Source organism: Euprymna scolopes, chromosome 42, assembly GCF_053919585.1.
Source record: "Euprymna scolopes isolate OS-2025 chromosome 42, ASM5391958v1, whole genome shotgun sequence".
Taxonomy (NCBI): Eukaryota; Metazoa; Mollusca; class Cephalopoda; order Sepiida; family Sepiolidae; genus Euprymna; species Euprymna scolopes.
This window is the reverse complement of record NC_136523.1, coordinates 33380559-33402396: the sequence shown is the minus strand read 5'-3', so window position 1 is coordinate 33402396 and position 21838 is coordinate 33380559. Positions and strand designations below refer to the sequence as shown.

Here is a 21838-nt window from a genome sequence, read left to right as displayed (position 1 = left end):
TAAAATTTAAAAGATCATCTTTTGAGGGACGGCATTAACAGCGTGTTTAAATGGAAACAAAATGGCGACCAGAAAAAAGAATGACCGGTTATTCTACAAAATTATTTCACTAAATCGACGCGATAATCAATGAAAATGATGTTTCAAATTTAGACGTGACGAACCGACAAAAATATTTTATTACAAGCTATCTGGCAGCCCGGCGTTGCCAGATAGCTTGTAATAAAATATTTTATTACAAGCTATCTGGCAGCCCGGCGTTGCCCAATCGTACAATACGTTTAAACATATAAAAACTGCTGGGTACTTCAGCCTCACTTTCTTTTTCACTTTGAGCCGAAACTTTCTTAAGGGAGTGACATTCCTCTCCTCTCACCGTTTGCTCTTTTTGAGCAAAAGTACAGTCGCCTATCCGTTCGAGTTCGGTCTTTTATTCCTCTCAAATCTCGGAAATTCTCGCGGTTAGTCTCGCCCTCTTTCCCATAAAACTAATCATGCCTACGGCTTCTTCTTCCTCTTCTTCTTCTTCTTCTTCTTCTTCTCCCAACCCCTGTGTATTGACAACAAACAGAACAGACTTTCTGTCTTTTGGAGATGAGTACATTAGAACAATTTCTACTACACCCCCTCATCCTATGATCACACATGAGGTGGTCTTTTGAGTCTTGTGCTTCTTCGTGGCAATCATTGTGTCTTCCAACAATTACTGTGCTTTCATCTGGAATGCCATCGAATAAGTCTTCATCTTCACCCACACTGGGTGTCCGCTCACCCAGCGTCACAAATCTCTCACTTCCACTTTCTAAAGGCGTGTCAGAGCAGGCCAATGGTGAGCCCGGTTCTACTATAGGTCGCAGGTCTCTCACATGGCGTGGCATTCCATCGATCGATATATTTTGCTTATTGGTATTCCCAGTTACACCACCCACTCCATACTTTGTAGTACATCGCATATGTGGAGCCTTTCCCCACACTCGGTCACCTGTTTTGTAGACAGTTTGCTGTTGATTGCCTATCGGTGTTGTTATTCCGTCAATTCCTTAAAGCTGTATGCAGTATCGATGGATCATATTGGCAGGTGCTGTAGCAGTGGACAAGTCATCCTTTGGCGTAACGTTGTACCAATACTGCCTCCGGTATGGAACACCGTTTCCTGGCTGCAATCCTTTTGACACTTCTATGACATCGCTCGATATGATGTCGTTACCGGAGGGAACATATGCACAATGAAATCGAAGTCTTATTCTCCATTCGTCCATGAAGGCTTTAAACAAGCTGCTCTGAAAGACACCATCGGATGAGCATTTCACTCGTAGCTTTAGTCCGTACTCTGGCTCTGCCAGTAGCGGTATTCGAGACCCATTTATGTACATATGCGAAATCGGTGAATAAGTGTAAAGTGGTCATCTTCCAGAGGATTGCTAAGTCATTCCTTTAATGATGGCATCGAGTACTGCTAGGTTAATATGTTGGGAGGCCTTTTCTGGACGTAACCATCATGTATTCTCTATCGCAGTCCCATTATATATGAATGACACACCGATAGTGAGTGAGCTTGCATCGACCCAGATGTCAAGAACTTTGCCTTTGGCGTATCATTTGCCTTGCGCCGGATCTTCTTTGTGGAGTCTGGTGAGAACCTCCTTGATCATGGTGATGAGGGGGAGCATCATTTACTCTTTAGTGACGTCAGATGCTCTCTTTTTGATTAATGCCTCACACAGGAAGAACATTGATTTGGTTCATTGAAAACGTTACACATCTATCTCTATGTATATGTATGGTATGTTTATTTATGCAAACTACATATGTGCATACATGTTTAAGCTACACCTGATTTGGAGATCAAGCCTCATCATATAGATAGATAGAAAGATAGATACATAAAGGGATAGACATATAGATAGACAGACAGGTCCATCAACAGCTGATAACTTCAATTAACGCATAATAGATCTCATCCATTTTTCAATTTTTATCTTTTGTTTTTCTTCGTTTCTAATTATCAAAACGGTTTTTGTTAAATCATTTCGCATCAAATTGAAAAACAGTCATACCTTTCGGCAAAAACAAAAAGTAAACAAATAGACGATTAAATGATTCGAAATTCATGCGAACAATAATTGTTGAATAAACAACAACAACAATAATAACAACAACAAAAACAGCAAAAGCAATAATAACAACAATAGCAACAACAATATCAATAATAACAACTACAACACCAACAACAATAACAACATCAATAACAGCAAAAGCAATAAAATAACAATAGCAACAATAATCACAACAATAACAACATCGAGAATATAAACAGCAATAACAGCTCTACATACAACAAAAACAATAAAAATAACAATAATAATAACAACAATAACAACAAAAATAATAACAATAATAACAGCAACAAAAGCAATAATAACAACAACATTAACAACAACAATAGCAATAATAACAACATAAAAACAACAACAACACCAACAACAATAACAGCAACAATAACAATAATAACAAAACAATAATAACAGCAACAACAACAATAATATTAACAACAACAATAACAACAACATTAATAACAACAATTACATTAACAACAAGAATAATAACTAAAATAATATTAACAACAACAAAAATATAAATAATAATAATGAGAAATCAATGGTAAGCGGTTGTTGCGATTACGCAAATTTCTCTGCAAAGGTGATCAAAAGAGATCAAGAGTACTGTAAATCTTTGAAGACTTGTTGTCACTTAGACTCCAGAGAACACCACAAGTTGTTATCAAAGAGAACTTTTTGATGATGACCTGTGTGACTACTCCTAGTAAGTAAATAATAATCTAATTTATAAAACTCACTATGTCTGTCTGTCTGTCACCAATTTTGCAAAGTGCATCTTCATCGAGACGCAAGACCACAGAGCGGCGCTAGGCAGATAAAATGATTGCATTTTTGTTGATTGTTGTTTTCTGGATTTTAACCGGTAAAAATAGTTGCTAAGGGGTTACAATTAAAAAAATGGAAATGAAACAGAACTTACACCGCGTGTTTATTTAAGTTGCCAACTTTATTTCATACGACAAAATTTTTACCTTACCTTGCTATCTTTGACCTATCTATCTATCTATCTATCTATCTATATGTTATATATATATATATATATATATATATATATATATATATATATATATATTCTTGTTATTTTCTTAACGATGAATACGGTTAAATAGCGGTTTCGCCTCGAATCTCATTTTTATTTACTTAGAAAGTCGCCCATAATTTATTTGGACGTATATTTAACCGCATTATATATTGTAGTTTACATTGCACTGTAGAGAACATACTTTTGGTTTTATAGCATTACTATTTATATAATGGTTGAATTAAAATTTAAATTACAAATTTCAATTATCACGGTTCAATTGTTCTCTAAACAGAAAGATTCATTTCGAACCCGTCCCTGTTATATCAAAGAATCTACTGTTGAGTTTCTATGCCTGGCCTTTCTGTTTGTGCAGTGATAAAACATCTCAAATTCACTTGTGATGTTAGGCTATATAAAGGTGTTAACTTTGGTCAAAATTGGGTTGTTTCTTCTTTAATCACATTTTTTTTCAATTACCGATTTTCGATACTTATCGGAGGCATTCCGATACAAAACATATCTAAGAACGCTGCTAGACATATAAAGTATACCTGTATGAGATTTTTTTTTTTAAATTGGCCCAGCCGTTTTGGAATTTATTTGTTTTATTGATAAGTAGACATGTACTCGAGAGTAACGAGCTGCCTGCAATAAGTATCCAGATATTTTTGTATGGGCAATTTTATTGATAGTACACACATGAAACTCGAGTCCCTTCGAAGTAATCTCCTCCAGCTGCAATGCACTTGGTGTGTTTTTCTAACAACTTCTGGAAGGCCTTTTATTTCTTTTTTTTTTTACACAGTGATCACCACTTATCAAGGCCCGGAAGCCACTCAGGGATAAGGGTTGTTGCAAGTACATTACGTTAGTGTGGAGATTTGACGAAATGTTTACTTAAGGGGGCGGTTCATTAGGAATTTGTTAACGTTGGACTTGAACACATCCAAGTTGTAGTCCGGTGGGAAGCAGGCAGACGGAAGCTCTGTTATTTGACCGTCACGGTCACTTTTATCTCCTCAAGTGTTTCAAAGATTTGAAAACAAGCATATTATAGTAAGCTGGGAAGCAGCCCCATGGTTTTGTGTACCACAAACAGGCAGTTCTAGGAAATTATTGGCAGTTGTTGTAGCTAGACAAGTATTTAATGTGAATGTTTTGCGGGGGGGGGGGGTTACACAGGCATTTTTTGTAGGAGTCAAAATGTGCGCTGGATTTTTCTCTCCATATATATATATATATATATATATATATATATATATATATATATACAAGGTGCGTGCAATAAGTTTCCAGACTTTTTTTTTTATATTGGCATTTTTACGTATAGTACACGCATGAAACTCTAGTCTCCTTCGAAGTAATCTCCTCCAGTTGCAATGCACTTCTGGAATGCCCCATGGATGTCCTCTTGTGTTAGCGTGTAAATGACCTTCATCTCCTCAAATAGTCTCATAATGGCAACCTCTATGGTTTTCCTTGAGCTTAGGGAATAACCAAAAGTCACAGGGAGCAAGGTCTGGACTATAGGGAGGGTGAGGAACTGTCTTGATGCCCATCTTGGTCAAATAGTCTGTGATAAGGATTGAGTACCCTGAGGGCAAACTTTATGCAAATCTTCCTCATCTTCAGTTCTTCGTAAATAATTGTGTGTACAGTTCCCACACTGACATCAAACTGTGCAATTATTGACTCTATAGATACACAATGGTCCTTATCCATGAAATTTTTTATTTGGCCAATCAACTCGTGTGTCCTGACTTCCTAATTCCTCCCACACCTTTCATCATCCCTCACAAACCCCCTGCGATCTTTGAATCTCTTATGCCACTCAAAAATTGATACTTGATTCATGCAAGACGGTCCAAAACCTGGTTCTCTCGCATTTTTTCCAAGTTTAAAACATAATTTTATTGCATATCGTTCTTCTAAATTGTCATCATGTCGAGATCGCATTTTTGAAATTCACCAGTTGTAACATACAAGCTTTAGTAGGGTGTATTCCGATTCCTGCTGTAGCTGTTCATTTGAACCGGAAATCATAAGAATTGGCCAGTCATCTCATAGGATGCACAGCAACAACATACTGAAGTTTCAAGAGAATATATCAATTTTAAATGCTTGTACAAAAAAAAAAGTCTGGAAGCTTATTTAAGGCATCTTTTGTATTACTGATAAAATAAATTTATGTTTTTGTTTTTTTGTTTTTTTATTGATTTTGTTTTCGAAACAAACATTTCTTGTTTATCGTTGCTGTTTTTGTTGTTCGTGTTCTTGGTGTTTTTCATTCTTAATCGAAACGTAATTTTTTTCGTTTTTCGTTTCTTTTCCAGGTGACCCACTGGCAAAGTCCTCACATGCACGCTTACTTCCCGGCACTTAATTCCTTCCCTTCGCTGCTGGGTGACATGTTGGCAAATGGGATAGGATGCCTCGGGTTCACTTGGGTAAGTTTCTTATGCGTATGCCGGCATATCATACCGTATGGTACTTGAGGGCGAGAAGAATCTAAGCTCTAAATGAATGCTTATCTAAAATTACGCAAATACAGAAATAATCTATATATGAATGTCATATTCCAAAAATTCTGTAAATTGATAAAGTGTTTTTTTTAATAAAAAACCCATAAAATTTGACGATTTCTGGCAGCCATTGTGGCAGCCATAAAAGGGAGAGAACATTTGGCAGTCATAAAAGGGAATCTAAAACAAATGTTTTCCATTTTCACCATTAACGTTCAATTCCTTATTATGCTCAAGTTGAAATAATGCTAAAAACGGTATTTTCCACATAAGGTTAGAGTAAGAAAAAAAAAGGGGGTGGAAAATGCTTTCACTGTCAAACTGTTGGTAAATTTTCTGGAAGAAAATGATTCGCTCATTCTACCATTCCAAGAAGATTCTAAGCCAACTGTTCTTTGAGATTTTGCTAGTCTCTCTTCGCTCTAGCATTACTTTCATGGGAAGTACTCCATCTGGAACATGTCGTGGTCTGGAAGAAAAAGTGCTTATTACGTTTCACATTCACGTGCCCCGTGGAGGTTGCCGTTGGGGCGCTACAGATGACCTGCCAACCAGTCATCTCCATCCTTCCCTTTCCTTTGCACGTTTGACTGCCTCGCTCAGCTTCAATTCTGTCCATTCTGTGATGTTGTCTAACAATCTCTTCTTCTTTTTCTTCTTCCTCCTGTGACTGTTCCCTGGAGCACTGTCCTGGCAAGCCTCTCTCCTCTTGTTACGTAGCCGAACCATTTTAGTTTGCGCCTCCTGATTATGGGGAAAAGATCTTCATAAGGACCAATGGTTTGCCTTATTCTATTTTTGACTTCCCCATTCGTTATGCTAAGCAGTCTTCTCTAATTCTGCTGTGAGGGTCCATGTTTCACAAGCATACGGGAAAACGCTTATCTTTGGGCTGAGCTTGATTGCTTGTCCTTCCAAATGATGTTCAACTTAGCCAGCTGGTACGGTTTTGTTGCTAGCCTAGGGGTTAACGGAACGCTGCAAACATATTATTGAAAAATAAAAGATTTAAAAAAAAAAGATAATTTGAAAAGAAAAACAAATTTAACAAAGAAAAAGAAAAGAAAAGTCAAAAATAGTAAAGAAAGCAAAATGTCTAATAAGCTGTTTATAATCGATAGTGTAAGGGAAGTAATTCTGTTTTCTAGTTATTTCTCTTTTAATAGAAGTAAATGTTTTTATAGTAATGTTTGTTTAATCTTTTTTTTTTAGACATAAATGCTTTTTGGTCAAATATAATTCAGAAAAATCTATATTTACCAGTTTGTTGATGAATGAGCTTTTTCTCTGTATCTTGTTTGGTTCATCTGTTATTTTAACGACTCGAGTTTTCTTGTGTTTTCCTTCAGTCGGAATTATAATAGGTGGTCGCCTCCCATTGCGTCCCAACATCGTGTTATAACTGATTATAATTTGCGGTTGTCCGCTATTTATAGTTATCACTAGAGACGGTTCCAGAAAGAACAAGAAAAAGAATATCTTTTGTTCCATCTTTTGAAAGTCTCCAGAGACGCTAAAAAACATTTTTCATTCAATTTCTTCAGTAACACTTTTTATATTATTTTATGTAATATTTTATTGTTATTTCCGTTTAAGTAATTTATTATTATTATTATTATTATTATTATTATTATTATTATTATTATTATTATTATTATTATTATTATATAATATGTTAAGTATTTTTATTTTGTCATAATTATTAATTATATTAATAATTATTTTTATTATATTTATTTTTATTATATATTATTATTTGGATAAATAATATTAGCTTTTGTGTAATAAATCATAATTTCTTCAAATCGTAAGAGGAAAATGTATCATCCATGATACCAGTATTGTCACTTTTAACAACTCTTGAACATATCTCTTTTGTTTTCATCTATAACGTTCAAATCCTAGTTTGGCTCAGGTTAAAATAAAATAATGCTAAAAACGGTATTTCCCACATAAGGTAAGAGTAAGACAAAACAGTGAAAAGTTCCATTACAAGTTAAAGATACGGATCATGTGTTAGGATGAAACTAACTTTGAACTCTGCTCTTGCTTAAAGCTTCTTTTTCACGGAAGAGATGTTGCCGGTGTAATACGCCACAATCATGTTGACACACCAGTTCTCGCTAGATCACCGAAGTTAAGCAAGTACGTCCAAGGATGGAGTACTGCTGCCACATCTGGGCAGGAGCTGCTAAAAGCAGCCTATCCTGCCTTGACAGAGTACAAAATAGACTTCGTGGTTTAGTGGGGGATGCTCTTTTCTCTTCCCTGCAACCTCTCTCACACAGAAGAGACGTTGCAAGCCTGTCTTTATTTTATCGCTATTTCCATGGCAGGTGCTCGTCTGAGCTCCAATTCCTCGTCCCCCGTCGCCAGTCTTTCACGAGAAACACCCGTCTGGCTGAAACTACTGTCAGTAATTTTACCCACTCTTTATCTGTGCCTAAATCCAAACGTAGATTCCATGAGCAAAGCTTCTTTCTTAGAACTGCACGCCAGTGGAACTCTCTGTCGCTTGCTTGTTTCCCACCTGACTACAACTTGGACGTCTTCAAGTCCAACATAAACAAACTCCTGACAAACCGCCCCCTTAAGTAAGACACTCTATCAAAACCCCCAATACTAATGATTACTACAATACTATCTCATTGATTACTGTACACACAATAACCATTATCCCTGAGTGGCCTTCGGGCCTTGATAAATGGTGACCCCCATGTACAAAAAAAACAAAAAAACATTGAGCCTGGCCAGTACTAGATGGTGACCATTTGGAAAGGCGAGGCGCTGTATGTTCCGCGAGGTAAAATACCAGGTTGGGAAACTGTCGCGATTTATCCTTCTCTCGGGGGGTAGATGGGCCAATCTAGTCATGGAGTCATGATAAAAATATACCTTTGATAGCCATAGCGAAGCATCAAGTATTCAGCTACAGCCAAGATTTGAATTACACTACAAACTCGTGTAGTGAGTTCAATCTCGTCTGCGGCCGCATGTTAGTTTTTTTTTTTTTTTTTTAAGTTGTAGCTGTTTAGTGTGTCTTTTGCAAGTCGTCGAGTTGAGTGTGTCGTGTTGACTGTGTGCTTGCGGATTTGTAGCGTCGAGAGTATGTTTGTTGGTCTCCGAGTCTGTAGTGAGTTGTGGTTGTGTCTCATTCTTATTGTAAGTGGGAACTCTCGTTGGTTCTCGCTAGCGGGATTGAAATCTCGCAGCCAAAATCTCGCTCTGCTACACCGGTATTTTATTGTTATTTTTATTCTAGGCGCTTGATTAGTTTTCACCTTATAAAACATTTGTAAGAAGCACTCATTTCACAACTAATGTAACACGTTTACACACGTGTTAACATTATTATTATTATTATTATTATTAGTCAAGGCACAATGCCATTTTGAAGTAGGGGTTACTATCGGGGACATAAGTTGCAGGGATATTATGAACGGAGATGGACAGCTAGATGTCTGTTCACATTACATTGGAACTTCTGGTGTGGTTTCAAGTGAGGGCCACATCATGCCACCTCACATCTTCAAAGTCAACACCAAATGTATCTGGGTGTGCTGCAGAGTATGGTGGTCCACTGGGGCAATCACTTGGCCACTGGCAGACCCTGGGTGTGGCAGCAGGACTCGGCGCTGACCCACAAGTCCAAAGAGAGCCAGGATTGGCTTCAGAAGGAGTGCTACGACTTTGTATCCTTCCCTCACCGACCTCCAGCCCTCCCCGACCTGAACCTGCTGGACTACTTCGTTTGGTCATATGTCAGGAACATCACCAACATCACCTCCCACAAAACCAAAGCCAGGCTGATCCCCACCATCCGCCGAGTGTTCGCCGAGCTCCCGTCGACGCCTGTGGAAAAGGCATGCTCCCAGTTCCGGACCCGTATCGAGGCGGTGATTGAGACTGAAGACGGCTATATTGAATAGATGTTAGTTCTACTCCATAATCAAGTTATCTGAATTGATTTTTTCAATAAAAGCTTTAAAATAAAGCTGCAGTGTTTTATCGTTCCATCCTTATTACTTGAGCATATCCCCATGATTAATGCCTTAAACTATATCCGATGGTGAGGCCCCAGCTTGCAGGCTTTGGGAAGTGTGGAGCCAACTCTTATCTAGTGGATGTAAGATATTGTTCTTTTAACAGACAGATTAACGTATAAATTGTATGTATGTTGTTTAGTTAGGAGGATATGATATTGACGTGTAAAGTGAATCATGTTGTATCACACTTATCACACGGGAATATTTTACAGTTCATATGGAAGAAGAATAATATATGCCTTATACCTTTTTTTCTTGAAGAGTTCTTATGTATCTTCCCGCTGCTCCGTGACGAACCATGAAGCGATCAGCACCATCCAATTGAGACATCTGTTTTTCTTTGTGAAAACCATAAAACAACTATTTATATATTTATAATATAAATTTATTACAGTTGTCTCAAATGGTTTTCACAAGATCTGCAGTTCGTCTACATTTCTATTCTTACAAATCGCTCCCTAGCTGTCTGTCCACCCCTGTCTAGACGTCTGTCTGCTCTGGTGGTCAATCCTCAACTCTCTGAATCTCTCCAAAACTAACTACATCACGTGTTCTCTTATGTCACCTAATTACGTATCTCAGACCAACATAATGTCCACAGCTAGTTATTTGTTTATTCGAAACCCCAAAATAATGTTTACATATATTTTCTATTTTCACATTCCTTTTGCGATTCACACGTCAATCATTTCTTCCGCAATTTAATTGTTTATTCTTCTAATCACAATAACTGTTCCAGCGACCATCCGTCGCTCAAATCAATTAATAAGAATACAATAACAATAATAATAATGTTTTGACCATTGACCCCGCTTGCTACAGTTAACAGATACTACGCCTAAAGGGTCATAGCATTACACTAGGTTCACTCTGACCCGGAGTGGTAGTACCTGTTAGGGTCCCAACTATGGATTCAATAGAAACCGTCTTGAGAAAAAAAAAAAAAAAAAAAACAATATATTCTAATAAAAAAATTTCTGTAAAATCACTGGATTCGGCATTATATAACCTAAAAGGGGTTGATATGCCGTAAAACAAAAACAACCAACCAACCCATGATTAATGACACTTTTATCGTTCCATCCTGTGTATAATTGTTGTACCAAATCAGCAGATGATTACGTTGTTGCCAAATCTGATAGACGTATAACTTGTGTTGTGATGCTGACAAGAAATGATGACGTGGAAAAGGGGGAGAGGCAATTGCTTGTACAAACCAATGCTTGTACATTACGACGAGAGGCAGACGAGTTCTTTGCTGAATGAGTAAGAGAGTGTATATCATAGCGATTAATATAATCGACCATCTGTAGATTTAAGATGTCGAATGATGATGCTATGTTCAACATTTGTGGACAATACATGTAAAACAGTTCATTTTAAGCGACGAATAAACGCATACCTGGCAATTCAAAGACGACATAACGGGATAATATTTTTATTTAATGTAACATGTTTATTCAGCTCGAAAAACATACAATGTATTTAAAAATTGCAAATGGCGGGGCACTTTCTGGTGAACATAAGTTTTTTTTAAATTTTTTTTTTAATTTTTTTTTTTATATATATATATATATATAGGAATCACCACTTATCAAGGCTAAGAGGCCACTCAAGGATAAGTGTTAGAGAGTGTACAGTAGACATTGGACAATATAGTAATCATTAGTAATGAAAATTTGGAAAATTTGATAACTTATATAGAACGGCTCATTAAGAACTTATTTATACAATAACAGAACGAAAATATAACGTTTCGAATAACAATCAACACGAAAACAGCAATTGTTATATTTATACAACTTTTATTCTCTGGTGCCGGTTGGACAGTTTAGAGATTACAACATTCTGTTCACATATTGGCTATCTTGGAATATGCCGCTTCCTACACTCATAAGAGCGACTTCTGTCGACTTCTACGTCCTGTCTTCTATTTCTAACTAGCTGACCACTGACTAATACTGTATATATGTAACTATTCGCATGCTATTACGTAATTCAACTCACATCTTTTAATATGTGACTTTGAATCACGTTTTCTCTGGCCCATTTTTATTGTTTTTATCTCTAGGTTTGAAAATCTATTGTTTAATCCACCACAACCTTTTCTTGTTATTGTTTCTAAGTTACATAAATATTTCAACTAAACACTCCTTTCTTTCAAAACATTCCCTCTGCATACTTATTTCTACAACATTTTAACTTTTAATAATAACAGTCGATTTAGGAAGATTGATCGTCTGCAAAGTAACCCGGTGTTGCCCCGCCATAATCTAACATTTATCGTCGAGTGACTTCTAGCCTTTATTCCTGATAAATCATCAAAAAATAAATGACAAATACTGAATCATGTAATGTTAAAATTAATAAATTGAATATTTGATAATAAACTTCACGAATAATAGACACGATGTGTATTTACGTTGGATGTGGAAAGCTGGTCCAAATTCCTTTAAGCTGATGGGTTGTTGTTTTTTATTTTTTCGTCACCAGGCTTCAAGTCCCGCGTGTACAGAACTGGAAACTATTGTCATGGATTGGTTGGGGAAAATGATTGGACTTCCATCCAGCTTTCTGCATCGAAAGCAAACCAACAACGGTGGCGGTGTCATTCAGGTAAGCATATATATATATATATATATATATATATATATATATATATATATATATATATATATAACGGGTACCCAAAAAGTCGCTGAAAGGTTTTGAAATTAAATAGATTACTTCCTTCACCCTCTACTGGGCAATTTTCTACAAGGAGGGGTCGCTTTTTCGCCGATATTTTCGGAAGTCATCCTGTCTTTTCGATTGACTAGTCTTAATTTAAACCTTCATCACTTCCAATTTGTCGATGGACGCAACGGCGAAGGCGTCACTTTTTTTTTCACGTTCTTTTCTTCCTTTGCAGTACGGGTTCGAGCCTGCCTACTACCACTTATTTTTATTTATTTATGTGTTTATTTATTTATTGCTCAATACACTTCCAAACACCATGGCTAGTACAAATATAAATAAAAGCTGAATTAAGAACAATGAAAGACGTATATAATAAAAAATATTAAAAAATAATAATATAGAGAAATAAAAATAAAATCTATATAAAAGTGAACGTGTCTGTCTGTCTGTCTGTGTACATTTCCCTACGCAATAACTCTGTCAATTTTTAGTCTATAGACTCGAAATTTGAAATACCGGGTACTGAGATTTGGGAAAATCGATGTGACGGGTGTCAGCCAGAAATTTGGCTGTTAAAGGGTCAAATTTCAACGATTTGACCTTTAGGAACTCTACCAAACTCCTCCGACAATTTTGGGTCTAGACACTTGAAATTTTAGATATAGGTTCCTTGAACCTGGATCTAACTTAATAAAGTGATTTGAGCCCGAAACTATAAATTTTAAGGGGTCATTATAGGGGTGAAAGTTTTAAAAAATTAACCATTTTTTTGTTTTTTTTGCTTTTTTTGCACAGCATACACCTCCAAACACCCGAGCAACGCCGGGCACCCCTGCTAGTATATCTAAAAACAAAGAATATATATATATATATATATATATATATATATATATATATATATATATATATACATATATATATGTGTGTGTGTGTGTGTGTGTGTGTGTGTGTGTGTGTTTTTTTTATTTTTGCGATACGTTTTGAATGAATTCAATTATTTACGAAAGTGTATTTTTACCTAAATGCGAGTTGGGAATAATTTTCCCTTTAACCAATTTGGTACCCCCACATGGGGAGCGGCATATATATTATTTAAAATATATAATTATCCACTTACACGTGTTTCGTCGTCTACGACTCATCAAATCTCGCTAGATTCAGCCACTCTGATGGATCGTAGACGACGAAACACGTGTCAGTGGATAATTATATTTTAAAAATTATATATATATATATATATATATATATATATATGTGTGTGTGTGTGTGTGTGTGTGTGTGTGTGTGTGTGTATATATATATACTGTGTAAGCAAAAACAAGACTTCAAAACAAGCATAAGTTCATTAAGTATTAGGAACCATAGAAATAACAAGATCTAATTTAGGAACCCAACGGCTTAGGGCTCTCTGTAGCAACTTGTCATGACTCTGCTCTTAAATAAGGATACGAAAATCAGGCGATATATTAATATTTAGATGGGATTTCCGTAACCACAACAAAGGTAGATGTGTGTTTCGCATGCCTTTCTAACTAGGGATTCCCCTTCCTTCCTTCTCTTCAAAAAATGCTCCTTTGCCAAAAATATGCTTATTCATAAAGTCTGAAGAAATTCAAGAGATTTACTTGGCCAAAAACGTACTTTTTATTTGTTTTAACGTATACGTTAAGATATCGCTACACAGTCATGAGTATGTTTCAGTCAACTGGTTAGTAATAACTAAGGGCTTCATCAGGTGCCCTAGTTTAAGAAAAAGGGCAAAAAATAAAAATGAAAGTGAAATAAAAATACAAGCAACAAAAAAAAAAAATTGCTTCCGGGCAACACCGAGTAGATACATTAAACATTTTGATAAAAGTATGGTTTGATCTGTCAGACGATTTCTTTGGGTCGTCGCCATTTTCTGTCAATTTGGAAACGTCGTCTCGTTGTCTTTTCAGAGTTGGCCACAATCACGCGTGAAAACGTTTCGTTAATGTCGCTATTTCGTTTTCCGTTTCATGTTCTTTACTTTTGCCAAATGAATACTTTGAAGTCTTTTTTAACAGTAGTCGATAAGTTTTTTTTTTTTTCCTTGCCAGAAGACACAATAAGCTCTAACGATTTGCCCCAACGAAGACGACAGAAAGCAAAGTAAAAACAAAAGTCAACTTCACGTATAAAGCAACCTGACCCGTTCAATCATCCACTGAGCTTGATTTGGATTGTTTGAATCAAGAATTGCGTTTACAAATCTTATATCTAATTTTTTTTTTTTTTTTTTTTTTACTCACGTTCACCCCTAACAAGGCACATCGTCACTTGGACATAAGGGGCTACTAATTGGGACCATGATTAAGAAAATTTAACAAGATGTTGGTTTACATTACATTTAAACTTCTGCATATCAGTACAGTCGGGGAAACAGGTAGCAGGAAAGGAATTCCAAAGTCTAGCTGTTCGAGGGAAGAAACTATTAGAGTAGAAAGTTTTCTGGCATTTAGAGACCTCAACAGTTAAGCAACCTATAACTATAAAGCAACCTGACCCGTTCAATCATCCACTGAGCTTGAGTTGGATTATTTGAATCAAGAATTGAGTTCACAAAGCTAATATATAAAATGCTATATATCTGTCTGTCTCCATATTTTCAAACTCTGTCTTCTCGAAAATTAAAAGTCGCAGCCCGGTGATAGGGGGCTCAAATGATTGTATTTTTCGCCGGCCGTTCTTTTATGGGTAATTAGCTGGGTGAAATAGTTTGGAAGGGATCAAAATGGGTCGAAATTGGAAAAATCGTTATATGTTTTGTACATTCAGCTTAGTTTATTTTTAATTTTTAACTTTAAATCGGTTCATATGCGTGTGTCACCTTAATACAGTGGTAACGTCACCAGCTTTGACTGCTAGAGTTTTGATTCTAACTGATGGCACCGAAATACTTTTTTTTTACTTTTGAAATCACGACTCTATACTAATATATACAAAATCTGGACAAATTATTATTTTTTTTGTTTTTGTTTTAGTCACATTCACCCCAAACAAGGCATATCGCAACTCGGACATAAGGGGGCTACTATTTGGAACCATACCTAGATGTTGTTTACATTACATTTAACCTTCTGCATTTCAGTACAGTAAGGAAAGCAGGAAGCCAAATCCAAAATCTAGCTGCTTGAGGGGAAAAAAACTATCAGATTTTCTAATCTGATAGCTTTCTAAGATTCAGGGACTTCAACAGTGAAGGGGTGTGATTTTGTTGTTAACCGGGTTTGTCAGGGATATGTACGTCGAGGAGGCACAAATGCAAAAAAGTTCATTAGATCAAATTCCATTAAAATATTTGTAAAACATAGATGCAACATTGCGGCGATGGGACAGGGGTTGGAGCTTAGTTGACAAAGTTGGACATATCAGATTGATTACTCTTTTTTTTTAACCCTATCCAAGAGTGAGCGACCAGTGGTAGATGCACCAGCCCAGATGTGGCAACAATACTCCATGTATGGGCGAATGGTGGCCTTGTAGAGGTACAGGATACTCTCACGTATGAGTAGTCTTCTAGCATGATAGAGGGAGCCCACTTCTTTGCAGCAGCCTTTGCAATGTCCTCAATGTATTTGTACTAGTTCATACTGCCCGTGAATGTTATGCTGAGGTAGTTTGAAAGAAGAATTCTCATGTAGGGTGTTATTTGCCGTGGATATCGGTGGTTAGGGGGAGGGGCTTCTTAAAATATAAAATAAATAAATAAATAAAGTCAGAAAGTTATTCAAGAAACAGAGATAGAAGACAAAAGATTTTAAAAAATAATAATGTTTCTGAATTTTGGAGGGGGGTTCAATGCTCCAGAATTTATTTAATGACAAGTTCTTTAGATTCTTTTGGGCTACTGTTCTCATTTGAAGTGTCATTTTCACAACATTTCGGCTGATGTAACCAACGACCTTCTCCAGGTGTACTTTATTGAACTCAGCAATCTCCGTATCGTTTGCATTCTTCAATGTTCTTTTTGTCCAGAACTTGATGTTGAACCGACTCGTGCGGAAACAGTTGACTGCATAAAACAGATAAACTCGAACAAAGCCCCTGGGTTGTACAAATATAAATAAAAGATGTTTATAATAACATTGTGGGAATAACACTCAAGATGAGAAGAGTAATCTCTTCTCATCTTGAGTGTTATTCCCACAATGTTTCGGTCGATATAACCTCCGACCTTCTTCAAGTGTATCTTGTCAAACGCTGGATGTTTTATTGCCGAACTTAGAAATCTGCACGGAATTTCGAACGCAATTCTTCATTTAATCTATGCGGGTAGCATGTTCCTGTTCTATCAGCCATGACAGGGTAGATTTCCTAAGTAATTCGCAATTGTATTTTTAACCTTCAACCTCCAAAGGAATTTGATTTAGAACTGAATTTCATCAAGTACTTTATCCGTTATGCCATGGGTCATTGTTGACGGAAACAAGAGTATGCTACCTTCGTGGATTAAATAAATGTGTTAGATGGAATAGATTCTAACCTAGAAAACAGCAATTCTTTCCTCTTTGTCAGAAACATCGCTCATGGAATGTGAGGACTAAGGGACAAAATAAAAGAAAGAAATATTATTAAAATGAAGAATCATTTCGATTGAAAATTATTTCGTTTTTAGATAAACACGACATCAGATCAAATTTGGTGGTCATTTTTGTTTTGATTTCTTTTATTCATCTTGACTCATTCCAAGCATGTTTTTCTCAATTTTACATGCATAACACTAAATGGATTTTAAATAGAAATGATTCCTTGTTTAGATATAAAAAAAAACATCATTATCGCCTCTGTTCAGTCTCGAAAGATAATCGATACCCCTTGTAAGGGTAGCAATGCAATATTAAGACAAGACGTCCAGGACAACCGGAAACAATGCCGAGATAAGCGGAGAGCACAAACAGCAACTGCAATTCCCAAATGGTCACCCCTTCTAGTATTGACCAGGCTCAACGTAGCTTAACTTCAATAATCTAACGGGAACCGTTGTGCCAACGTGATTACGCCGTATACATGAAAGAAAAGAAAATGTATATAACTATAAAAGTGAAATTGTCTCTGTGTGTGTCTGTGTGTGTACATTTCCCTAGCAAACTACTCTGTCAATTTTCAGTCTACAGACTCGAGATTTGACATAAGGGGTATTGAGATTTGGAAAAATCTTTTTAATCGGTTTTCGGCCAGAAATTTGGCTGTCAAGGGATCAAAGTTCAACGATTTCACCTTTGAACACTCTATCAACCTCCTCCGCCAATCTTGGGTCTAAACATTTGAAATTTTAGATGTAGGTTACTTGGACATGCATCAAACTTTATACTTTGATTTGAGCCCAAAACAATAAAGGTTAAGGGGTCAAAATTACCTGTGTACTCAGACAATTTTTGGTCTAAACATTTGAAATTTTACAGAAAATGTATTCAGACATAGGGCAAGCGTTTTAATCGGTTTGAGCCGAAAATTTGGCTTCCAAAGAGTCAAAGTTCAAAAACTTTTACCTTTGCGGCCTCTAGCAAACTATTCAGCCAATTTTGGGTCTAAACATTTGAAATTTTACATAAAAAGTATTCAGATATGCAGCAAGCTTTTTAATCAGTTTTTGAGCAAAAATTTGGCTGCCAAGAGGTATAGTTGAAAGGAACTTTGCAGACTCTACACAAAACTCCTCCACCAATTTTGGGTCTAAACACTTTAAATTTTAGATATAGGTTACCTGGACATATGTCCAACGTTTTAATATATATATGTATATATATATATGTATATATATATATACATATATACATATATATATATATATATATATATATATATACATATATACATACATATATATATATATATATATATATACATACATATATATATATTTTTTTTTTTAAATAAGACCAGCTTTGACAGTCGAGTTTTACATTTCTTCTATTTCTTTTTTCTACGTACACCTTATCTTTCTTTTAATAATATTATTTGAACCCATTTTCCTTGTACCCATTTGTAAATTATTTCACGGATTTCTGCCTTTTGGATTACTTTGGACCATCTTCCAATTACGCGATTCCCTTGGATTTTTCTTATGGAAATGGAAATTTAATCAGCTGTTTTGGATTCTGGATTTTTGGATTTTACCGTTATTAGATATTTTACTTTTCACCAGACTATCCATTCACGTGAAATCACCTTTTTCGTCGCCCTATTCCCTCTGCTTCACTTTTTGTTAACAAGTAAGATCTGTGACTTACTTGTGGTTTCATTAAATACTTTTACATGCAAAATCCGATCCCGCATTTCGCTAATTCCTGCCCTCTGATGAGAAGGAAAGTATTTCTTCGAAACTCCGCGGATTAAGGACTATCCACTTATTTTGTGCTTCCTTTTTAAAATTAAATATGTTTTTAACTCTTTTTCAAAGTGTTTTTTAACATGTTTTATTAACTACTTGTTCTTATATATTTATATATATATTATATATATTATATATATATATATACATCCATCCATATATATATATGTGTGTGTGTGTGTGTGTGTGTGTGTGTGTGTGTGTGTGTGTGTGTGTGTGTGTGTGTGTGTGTGAAGAGCATAATGTGGTGTCCCACAAATAAATAAAAACGGATGATATGGGAAAAATGTTATGCGATCTGTCGAAAGATACAAGGGAAAAAAAACAGATTTCATATTCCCGAAGCGCTTTTCAACCGACTCTCTTCAGGGGAATCGTCGGTAAATTGGTTGATTACTCAAAACCATGAATTGGTAAAAAAAAAAAAAAAAAAATACTGTAATTGTAAGGTGGTCGGAAGAGAATAAAAAAATAGTTCACGGACGACCAAGAGTCATTAAATAACTGCAGTGAATGTTTTAACTGCCTTTGTCTGCAGAGAGAGGGACGTCGAGAATTGATGACAATAGCCTCTAGTACGTCGAGGTGGAAACGATGTCGTGCTCTATGTAAAATGGAAAAACTGTCATCAGAGTAGAGATCAGGACATGTTCTCTTGTCCAACAAGTGGTCACCTATAGCAGATTCTTGCGCCTGTGAACTTCTAGAAGACGGGACCGGTTCGTGTCTACGGATACAGCCTGGAACATGCTGAGCCACTCTGACCGATAATCGCTGTATCGTCTTTCCAACATAGTGAGCGTCGCACTGACATTTGTAAAGGTAAATAATCGAACTTTGTTCATTGGAAGGCAAGGCGTCCTTAAGAAAGGAAGGGAAAGCAGGACGAGTTGAATAAATAATGCGCAAATTAGCAGCATTAAAAACAGTGTGTTACCGAAGACGATATTTTGTCTGCTAAAGGTTGGATGGAAGAGCCTAACCACGGAAGCTTGAGATAAATGGGGCAACGAGAAGGACCATATACCTTAGCTCTATTAAAGTTGTCAACCTTACTTCGTATGGTATATGAGACTAGTTGCTCGGGGTATCCATTGGAGAGGAAAATTTCTTTAATTTTGTGAAGCTCGGACGTCAATCGAGAACTGGAACAGATCATCAAAGCTTGATGCGTGAGAGTTCTGATGAGGTCTATCTGTCTGCGCTTGGGTGCAAAAGAATCCCAACTGAGATACAGTCGGCTTCCTAAATATACTGGTAAGAAAAACAGAAGGACGATAGCAACGTCTTGTCAGACGAGAGCCACTCCCTCGGTCACTAATATCCATGTGCCCGAATATGACTTTTTAGCCCTGTCAGTGACTTGCACACCCTCAAGCAGACATGACACTGAAAACGTTCACTGGTTTGTATGAGACTAAATGCAGCGGAACCTGTATTATCGTGGGCTTTCATGTGATTAGCAAAACCTGCCTTCGACAACAGAGCCCGATCAAACACCTTACAGATCCAGAGATCTCCATGGTTGGGCAGCAAGGTTTGGCATTTCCTACATGCTCTCTTAAGCTTCTCTCGGTCTATTTTGGCTGCTTCATAGTGTTCTGCACCCCTGTATATCAGTGTCCTCCACTGCTTGCGATCATACGCTAGGGACTCCCAACTGTCAACAGGAATATGAAAGCTCACCAGATTCTCCTTGATGCTATCATGAAAACGTTTTTTGGGGCTTGTGCTGGGGTCTTTTTCCAAGAAAGAGCTCACCATAGAACAATTGTTTTGGGAGACGATGGTCTTCAAACCGGATGAGATGACCCGCCCAACGCAACTGGTTCTTAATAATAATGGTAACAATACTGGTTGTTTTAGCCTTTTTTAAGACATATGTATCAGGGACAAAGCTATACCACTTTAAACCAAGAATGTGTCTAAGGTAGTGCTGATGGAACCTCTCGAGCAATTCTATATGTGACCGGTACAAGGTCCAAGTTTCAGATGTGTAGAGTAGGGATGGTACTACACATGCTTGATATACTGAAATTTTAGTTGTCAGAGCCAGATCACCGTCAGACCAGACTATCTTGTAACCTTCCAAAAGCATTAGATGCCTTGCTGATTCTCTGTCTTATTTCCGCATTAAGAGTGCCATCATTTGATAAGGCACTCCCAAGGTAGACAAAATTTTTTACGACTTCAAAGCACTTTCCACAGACGAAGATATCAGATTCCACATCATCGGGAGCGGGAGTGTACATGACTTTTGTTTTCTTAATGCTAACTGTCAGTCCGAAGCAGGTACAAGCATTTGTAAAGAGATCCATCACTAGTTGCATATCTACTGGGGAGTGTGTTACCAGGTCAGCATCATCAGCATACAACAGTTCCCTAACAAGTCCATTACTAACAAGTGTTTTGGTTTGGAATCTTCTGAGGTTGAAAACCTTTCCAGTCGTTCGGAATTTAATATAAACACCCATATCACAATCGTGGAAACCATACCAGAGCACACTAGTCAAATAGAGCGAAAACAATATTGGTGAAGCTATATCACCCTGCTTCACAACATTATCAATGGGGAATTCTTCCGAAAGCCGACAATTGAAGTTGACGCGACCTTTCATACTATGATGAAGTTGCTTGAACTTGTCTGTAAAAGCAGATGTACAGCCAAATTTTTCCAGCACTTTCCATTGAGCCTCACGGTTGACTGTGTCAAACGCCTTGGTTAAGTCCACAAACACTTGGCAAAGAGGCATACGCTGTTCAATACATTTCTCCAAAAGCTGTCTAGCAGAAAACACCATATTCACAGTTCCTCGCTAACCTCTAAATCCAGACTGGGATTCCGGAAGGATAATAGGACATACATACTTTTCCAATCGGTTTAGCAAAAGCCGTGCAAACACCTTTCCAACCGGACTCAGCAGCGAGATACCTCGATAATTTCCACAATCAGACCTTGTACCCTTTCCTTTGTACAACATAACCAAGATGGCATCTATCCAATCTTGGGCAACCGGGTCACCCTGCCATACTGACAATATCAAAGAGTGGACCACACAATGTACATTGACACCACCATGTATCAGCAGCTC

At 36.8% G+C, this 21838-nt stretch overlaps 1 protein-coding gene across 1 annotated transcript in view; it reads left to right on the top strand.

Annotated features, from left to right (window-relative positions):
- The window catches only part of LOC145267008 (aromatic-L-amino-acid decarboxylase-like), a 418556-nt gene that overhangs the window by 298504 nt on the left and 98214 nt on the right, over positions 1-21838 (top strand). The window contains exons 3-4 of the mRNA XM_080122908.1: positions 5478-5591; positions 12206-12328. Of these exons, the coding sequence (XP_079979034.1) occupies positions 5478-5591; positions 12206-12328 (237 nt within the window). The remainder of the gene's footprint in view (positions 1-5477; positions 5592-12205; positions 12329-21838) is intronic.